Source organism: Ictalurus punctatus, chromosome 10 (assembly GCF_001660625.3).
Source record: "Ictalurus punctatus breed USDA103 chromosome 10, Coco_2.0, whole genome shotgun sequence".
NCBI classification, from domain to species: Eukaryota; Metazoa; Chordata; class Actinopteri; order Siluriformes; family Ictaluridae; genus Ictalurus; species Ictalurus punctatus.
Genome location: NC_030425.2, coordinates 29,108,700 through 29,117,500, shown reverse-complemented (window position 1 = coordinate 29,117,500; position 8,801 = coordinate 29,108,700). Strand labels below are relative to the sequence as shown.

At 43.8% G+C, this 8,801-nt stretch overlaps 1 protein-coding gene across 16 annotated transcripts in view; it reads right to left on the bottom strand.

Moving 5' to 3' along the window:
• plekha7b (pleckstrin homology domain containing, family A member 7b) overlaps window positions 1–8,801 on the bottom strand; it is a 133,146-nt gene that overhangs the window by 69,058 nt on the left and 55,287 nt on the right. For 13 of the 16 annotated variants that reach the window (XM_053683292.1, XM_053683290.1, XM_053683289.1 and 10 more), the window contains one exon: window positions 4,229–4,312. The exons of 1 other annotated variant lie outside the window; for it this stretch is intronic. In XM_053683292.1, coding sequence (XP_053539267.1) covers window positions 4,229–4,312 — 84 coding nt within the window. Of the gene's footprint in view, window positions 1–4,228; window positions 4,313–4,430; window positions 4,553–8,327; window positions 8,428–8,801 lie in introns of those variants that run through there. 2 more of the 16 variants (XM_053683301.1, XM_053683304.1) reach the window with 2 other exon arrangements.

Below are 8,801 nucleotides of genomic sequence, written 5' to 3'. Positions count from 1 at the left end.
GGGAGAACCAGACGGACGGAAGCAGGCCGAGACACTGATTAGATCCGAGACAGATGATTAGATCCTGCTCGCACACAGGGGTGTAATTTGGGTGTGATGGCAGTCGTACAATCGCACACCGGCTCTGCGTAGGCATGTGCAAACGTCTTAGAAAAAAGAAAAACAAGAAAGAAAAATAAACAGCTGCGCTTCTTTTAATCAGACGCTGCTTTTTTTATATCGGACGCTAAAGTACGTTTCGATCAAAATGAGTCGCTGATTTAATCAGAAGGACGTGATTTACACCTGATATTTATGCTCAGGTTGAACAAACTCGCATCTTTCTCATATTTTCCGTTACATGGGTTTGATTTCTGGAATAATCCGCTGTTCCGTGTAAAGATTCAAGCTGATAAAGTGTATGAAATTATTACGTGAAATTTTAGGGGGGAAAAAATAGACTAAACAGCTACAGTTTTTATCAGCTAAATCTAGAATCTTGACTAATAATAATAATAATAACAACAACCAAATTAAAATATGGCGAAAACTATGATGTATTTAAAAGCACTTTCCATTTTCAGATTATTAGGGTTTAATGCAATCTCACTATCTGTATCTGGTTAGAACTCCGAATTCTCCGAAAGGGGATTTTACGAGGTATCAGAATATTGAATTTTGCATCCATATACATATCCTTAAACCATATCCCTATCCATATCCTTATCCATATCCTTAATCCATATCCTTATCCATATCCTTAATCCATATCCTTAATCCATATCCATATCCACAATCCATATCCATATCCATATCATTAATCCATATCCATAATCCATATCCTTATCCATATCCTTAATCCATATCCTTAATCCATATCCTTATCCATATCCTTAATCCATATCCACAATCCATATCCATATCCATATCATTAATCCATATCCATAATCCATATCCTTATCCATATCCTTAATCCATATCCTTAATCCATATCCACAATCCATATCCATATCATTAATCCATATCCTTAATCCATATCCTTATCCATATCCTTATCCATATCCTTAATCCATATCCCTATCCGTATCCTTAATCCTTATCCTTAATCCATATCCCTATCCTTATCCTTAATCCTTATCCTTAATCCATATCCTTAATCCATATCCTTAATCCTTATCCATATCCTTATCCTTATCACTATCCTTATCCTTAATCCATATCCCTATCCTTATCCATATCCATAATTCATATCCTTAATCCTTATCCATATCCATATCCTTATCCATATCCTGAATCCATATCCATATCCTTATCCATATCCTTAATCCATATCCCTATCCTTAATCCTTATCCTAATCCATGTTTACAGCCCGGGATCTAAGCAGAACGTTTTCTGCTTTTTAGTGAAATTCGAGAGGCTTGTGCGATAACCACCCCATCTCCACATTCATAACAAATGGTTGGGTCAGCATGTCTGTGTGTGTGTGTGTGTGTGTGTGTGTGTGTGTGTGTGTGTGTGTGGGTGTGTGTCCAAAAATGCCAAAGGCCCTCATAAGAACAGGACAACGTTAACCGACCTCACAATCGCCACGTCCTCACAAAAATGTTTTTACAGCTTTGATTTAAAAAAACTAATTTCCTTCTGGTTACTGAGATTCAGTTGAGACATTTAGAGATTTAGATGTAGCATAGCATGAACTAGCCATCACAGTATATCACACAGTACAGTGTCATTATGTCAGTGGAAGGTCCTCACAAAGACAGAGAAACATGCATGTGTGTAATTGTGTTTCTGAACACTGCCTTTCCAAATCTAGATCGTTTTTTTTGTAAGGAGAACTTGAACCCCACAGACCCCATGTGTCAGGAAGGCTGACACAGACTCGGGCGTTTCCACAGATGAGCAGCTGCTGGGCGAGGCTTTGCTTTCCAGTAATACATCGGAAACAGGAGGAACGTCAGGCAAAAAACAGAGCGAGAGGACGCTATGTTCAGTTGAAAGCTTTATTTTACTTTGCACCGTGTTGAATTTGCGCGGAAAAGTCTAGCTTTTCAAACAAATTAATTAAGAAGTAAATTGACCCATTGCAAGATTTTATAAATACAATGTGACGGTCTCCTGTAACAAGTAAACAACACCAAATTTACAACAATTTTTTTTAAAAAATGTAGACGTACAAGGGGGATGCAAACTTTTGAACTGATATCGTTTTGATTGTTTCACTATTAATAGATTAATATTAACACATTTAACATTCACGGTTTGTTTTTACAGTTTGTTCTGTCGCATGAATATGATAATATAAAGCCACAAGCAGCGATCACAGGGGTCCAAGCACTAAACCGCAAATATGGCCAAAATTCAAGCCGGAGCGGTGTCGGTGTCGTTCACACTCGTTCACACTGACACCAAATAAGGACTTGTGGATCAGGTGGTAGAGCGGGTCGTCCACTAATCGTACGGTTGGCGGTCCGATTCCCGGCCCACGTGACTCCACGTGCCGAAGTGTCCTCGGGCGAGACACTGAACCCCGAGTTGCTCTGCTACCATCAGTGTGTGTGTGTGTGTGTGTGTGTGAATGGGTGAATGAGACACAGTGTAAAGCGCTTTGGATAAAAGCGCTGTATAAGTGCGTCATTTATAATGTTATAAAGAATTAAAATGTCTCATTCTGCATAATTTGGTGTTTTTACGCCTTGTGTTCTTTGTTCTCTAGTGTGTTTTTAGAAAGGATTAAACATTTCGAATAATACAAAGAAAAATAAGGAAAAAAGTTCCTAACGAACACCGCAGTGGAACAAATAATAAAGCTTGAGGAACAGAAATCTAGACCCATGAATTTCGTTTTGATCACGAACTAGGAATTAAAAAATTCCTTATTCGATGATTACGAAATCCATAAATTCCTAACAGAAACACATCCTAACGCCCCGACACTCAGCAGCTCTTTTACAAGCCAAAAATCTCTGCACATTTTTCCTGCTAAAAAGCTCAATGGACGAGAAGTGAAGAAGAAGAACAGCTCATTCCCTCGCTGCGAGAGCTCTGACTGCGTCCTGCGACCACCGGAACGCAAAAGTTCGCGCCGTGACCGTGTCACACGCCCACTCCAGCTCTTAGCTCACTCCACTCTCAAACGCCGTTCCTAACGAGACGCATCGATCGGGCTCGGCGTCGTCTCCCCGAGCGAATCCGTATGAAAGTTTTGAAGTTCTCGGGTTTATCCGGAGCAGGGGAAGGACGTCGGGTATAACGACTGTTTCATTACTAACTTCTGAAAGAGCGATGCGTTTGTGGGTGTGCCTCGGGTGTTTAGAGAAAGCCATGGGGAGGGAACTATTTAACTTACTGTACTATTTAACACTACACTACACTTACTGTACCCATCGACCTGTTTTACTAGTTACTGTACACTGTGGTGTTTGCACACGTTCGCACGTGCACATTTGGTAGGAACGTGTAGGTCTTATTTAGTGGTCAGTGCGTTGTTTTACGCAGCACCGTGGTCCTGGAGGAACGTTGTTTTCGTATGTGGTTGAAATGACTTGACTACAACCGACAAGCGAGGGACATGCGACCAAATCAATGTGATATTCCTCATGTAAAATACACAATCCTCCACACAGCATGTCACTGAATCAGCATCTTTTCTGCAATTCGCATGGGTACATCACCCCCCCCCCCAACCAACCCCCACGCTCTGGTAGATGAGAAGTAATAGCCATTACGGTCATAACGTCTGGACATTCCGGGCTGATTTATAATGTCTAAAAAGCCGAACGCTAAAAGAGGCGTGTGAGCAAAAACTTGGCTCATTACCATGAATCCATTTCCCACGATAACGATACAGAACGATGCAGGCGGTAAATTTTATAGGACCGTGTTAAAAGCCGAGAGCGTGGGCGCGAATGGAAAAAAAGAAAAAAAAAAAAGAGTCACGAATAAATGAACCTGGCACGGTAATGTTAACGTTCTAATATGTCATCGTTTCTATAGTGACCGCTCGTTTACGGAGACTTTAACGGTAGGGACGCTCCACTAGTGACATGACTAGCTACGTTCTAAGTAAAAACCACTTGCTGTTGCTGAGTGAAGGAAAAAATTGCGATCATTGGTGAGTTCCTGGGGTGTAAGAGGGATAAAGCGCTCCGGGACACTGCTTTTAAATGAAAATAAATCAACTTCGACAGTGACTCCGCGTCGTCACGGAGCGCTTTGTGAAATACGAGATTGAGATGAGACACTCACAGTTCCTGCACGAAGAAATCCGTGTTCTCCGGAGAGATCTGACCCGTCACGGGATGCCGGAACGCCGTGGTTCTCTGGTTGTGGCTGAAGGAGAGGAGAGACGACAGAGAGACCGTCAGGAACAATACGAGAAGAGAAACGACATGAGCCATCCGTCATTATTCGTTAGCATGCAGCGGTCATGCATTCCACAGGAACACACCGAGAGAGCCGATGAGTTTCCCAGCACGGTGCAGAATGTGGAACGGGCCCGAGGCCAAACCCCGGCTCACGCTGGCGCGCAGAGTGCCGAGCTCGGGACAAAAACTCACCAGCAGCACTGGAACTTTATTGATTTTAATTATATGGGAGTCAGCCGTTGCGTCAACTAGGCCATTAAGACCGAGACGAGGTTTTCGAGACCGCACACACACACACACACACACACACACACACACACACACACACACACACGCGTGCGCGCGCGATATCATTTTAATTCATGATCACGTCAGTGTGGCATTTTTAACACTTAAATACACTTCTAGAGCAGTTGCACGGAGGGAAAAAAATAAACAAAACGAGGGAGAAGTTCTTCCAGAGGCTTATGCTTAATGAAGTGGAACTAATACACGCGTCATAAAAAAACAGAATAAAAACTAGCCACGCTTGTAAGGTGAATTTCACATACTGAGCATTCGTAGACCGTCGGTAACATTAACAAAATAACCAACCAATCATTTCTTATTATTACAAGGCAGATATTGTATTATTAACACTTATTAACCACCGTACACTGAACATCCCACCAACCTTTAAAATATAAACCGGTGTCATGCATTTGCGTGTTAACGTACCATGTCACTGTTAAAATGACAAATGAATTCTATGCTACTTCTGTATCGTGTTTAACATGAAATACCGAGTTTAATGAATATAATACGCTTCACCCAGCACCGCGTCAACGTATGTGGGTGAATAACGATAACAATAATAACGCAATTTTCTTATTATTTTATCATTACTACTACTATTTTCTCCTTGAGGAGTAGAAACGTCCGTCCACAAATTTAATACCCGCCCTTCGGTCTCTCTCTTTCATCAATAATATTTTTTGAATTATTCCTTTTTTGTCATTCTTGGAAATTCGCTGTAGGATAAGAGGAATAAAACGCTCTTTACAGATGTTCCGCTCAGGACCTTAAGGAAAAAAAACGTCCCCATTCGAACCGCGATATTTAATCCCCGTGACGTCTGAGCATCAGATCATGCGCTCTGTGTTTATCTGCTTTTATTCCGTCGACAAGGTTTCAAAACACTTCTCTGAAATGTGTAATATTTTATCAGCTCAGGTTTAGCCTCTGGGGAAAATCCACGCTTTTCCTTTTTTCCCATTCTGCTGAATTACGGAGCGCCGCGGACCGGCTGATTAAATGATGCAGATGTGTGTGTGTGTGTGTGTGTGTGTGTGTGTGCTGAAGATTTCATGTGTGTGTGAGTGGATATCAGAGTTGTGGCTTGTACTGTATGTGATACTGAAGATTTTATGTGTGTGTGTGTGTGTGTGTGTGTGTGTGTGTGTGTGTGTGTGTGCGTGTGTGTAAGTATTTGTCCAGGCAGAAAGGTTAAAGACGGAATGTTTGTGTGTGTTTTTTTTTACTGATGCAGAGCAGAACTCAGACCTTCAGGTCTCACTCATAAGCGGGTTCCCAGAGTTCCAGCTCCGTGTAGGTGATGATTGAGGTGCGAGGTCAAGAGTCACTCAGACGCACTTCAGACTCCGCTGCACAGTGTTCCTCACACGTCACGCTGAAGAGCCAGACGCTCTTAGCGTAGATAAGAACACGGCTGGGGATTTAAAATAGACCCGGCTCTGTTTGCGTCGGAGAGACGGCTGGATTTAGTGACCGTGAGAACGGAGCGAATCTGCGGAACGTCATTTCGACCGGCTAAAGAGGATAAGAGTGACGAGTCAACCCTACGCCTTAGTGAGGACGTTCTTCAGCTCACGCTTGGTAGAAATCCCATTTTTTCGAAAATGACGTCGTTTAAACGTCAGCGCGGACGGTGTGCACGGCGCTGCGTTCACTTCATCGGCAAAGCGAGGACGTGTTGAGGTCCTCGATGCTGATATCCTGTTCCGGTGATTAATTAACCCTTGTGTGTGTTACACGCAGGTCCACAGAGGACAAGCATGTCCACGTCCAAAACCGTCAGAGAAATATGATATATTAATAACGTTTTCCACTTTCACCGACTTCCGATTCTTCCCCCAGCGTCAGGTCTGATCAGAATTACCCAACACCCATCCGTTTCCAGAACTTTAACCCTTTAAACGCCGACTTCTTCACATAATGCAAAAATCCTCAAAGTTCAGGAACCTTCTTTGACTCGTATACATGGGGAGGGATTTCCGGTACGAAATCATTTCTTTCTTTCAAACTGTTCACACACACACACACACACACACACACACACACACACACACACACACACACACACGCGTTTCTGCCTTAATCAGCTGTACATGAAGCATGACGAGAAAAACATCCCAAACTCAACAGCCCTTCCTTATCTCACACCCCACCTCCCCTGTCACCATGGAAACGGAGCTGTCAAACACTCCCCGTGGCACTGCATGACCGAGTCTGTAAATAGTCCGTCATTCACACAGGAATGTGCATCACTGCATTATCTCACACAGTCAAGAAGAACCCGACACTGATAACACCGGGTCTGTTTTGTCCTCCAGCATGATTTCACCCTGACGCGACGTTTCGTCCGACACACACGAGGACGCACACGAGGAAACACCTTCCTTCACTCCGATTAAAAAGGGAGGGCGTGACTGTACACTCAAAGAGATCGGAACGTCAGTAACATTTACGAACACGCCGTAAATAAACGCTTGCTAGCGCGCGTGCGTGTCGAGTTTCGGAACGGATAACTCTCAGTCTGTATTTTTATTCGCATCTAAAGAAACGTCCGTTCGTCGACGTTCGGAATTTGCCGCTGTAAAGTGACTGTTCGAATTACAGTTAAAGGTTCTGCGTGAATGCCTTCCAGAATTCAGAATTCAGTAGCGACACCTGATGGGGTTTTCCCAGACCGCCTCGGATTCACTACATCGACAGTACGCGAATCGCACGAACGCGATTCAGCTGAGAGAGTGAGACGCTGACGTGTCGTTCATGAACGAGTCACCGTACTCTATTTGTACACGCGCGTTCGGACGGCCTTGTTGATTTCGCAACGTGATAAAAACCCAAAGCGAAAGTCATGTAGCTCGACAAAAAAAAAAGAGAGAGAGAGAGGAAAAAAAGACAAAAAAAGTCGATGAGTCGTTCGGGAGTCGACACTGAATCAAATGATCTGCTTCGATTCTTGTATAGCGATGGAATTTCCATCGCTATACAAGAACGGAACGATCCAGAACCGTGTTCTCGGTGTTTTACGGAAGCGTTCGATATCGTTATGGCTCTGAATATAATCGTCGATCGTCGGCATAGAGAGAACAGGTTCTGCGAAAGGTTTGCTCGGAAAGAGTCGTGCTTACTCTCGCGCAATCTCTGTGCATACAGTACGGTTTCCGCGGGTTTGTGACGTGATTTGGCTTCGTTCTGCGCCTGTACCTCCACATAAAGCTCAAAGGTAGGAAAATAACCATCCCCGTTTATTTAAAAAGTCCTGGAGGTCTACCTTCCTGAAGACTTTAGCTCCAAAAACAACGGTGCCCACCTGACCGTCTAACCGTCGCCGTATGAAGACCTCGATCGACTAAAAGAGGCGTGATAGATTTCGGTTGGAGATCTCAGGAAGGTAGAGCTCAAGGAAGAAGGTTGGTGAGCGCTGCTCTTCGCCATTAGCCGCGTTAAAAATACTAGAAACAATCGATGTGTATGAATATGCTAATTAGACTCCGCCCCGTGTCCTCCTGCCACCGCTAACAGCCAAACATGTCTAACATTAGCTGTCTTGACTAGCACGTGAAATGTCTCGCTCATTAAGGATCTAAATCTAGATCCGGATTTCTGTAAACGCTGTTGTTTAAGAAAAATTATTATTATTATTATTATTATTATACACAAATCTAGATTATATGGCTAAACGAAAGCATTACCTTTCTCTCTGTCTGTCCTGGGCATATTTCCTGAAAGCTGTGTGTGTAATTCAGTGAACAGCGCTCGTCTTTTTCTCTCGTCCGCCAGCGTTCTTAATGACGAGCCAGACCGGGCCGTCCTGCCCTTTTGTTTGGGCGCCACATTACTTCTGAACTATTTGTCACGGAATCCGTCAGGCCTTTCCGGAGAAGCCGAGACACGCGGACCGGTCTGAAGAGAAACGCGGCTCGTTCCGCAGGTCTGACGCCGAGCGCGAAAGGAAAAGCGACTCGTTACCGTCGCCGGCGAGCAAAGACGAGCGTCACTCGGTCCGTGGCTTCACGGGAACACCGCGCGCGCCGGGCAAAATATCCTTCTTTTTCGGTTTTGGCTCGGTCTACACGTGGCGGGGTTTGTTTTTTTGGGGGGTTTTTTTTTTTTTGCGCACAGACGTTACATAAACACTTTTTATGCTGAGCTCTGTTAATAAACAC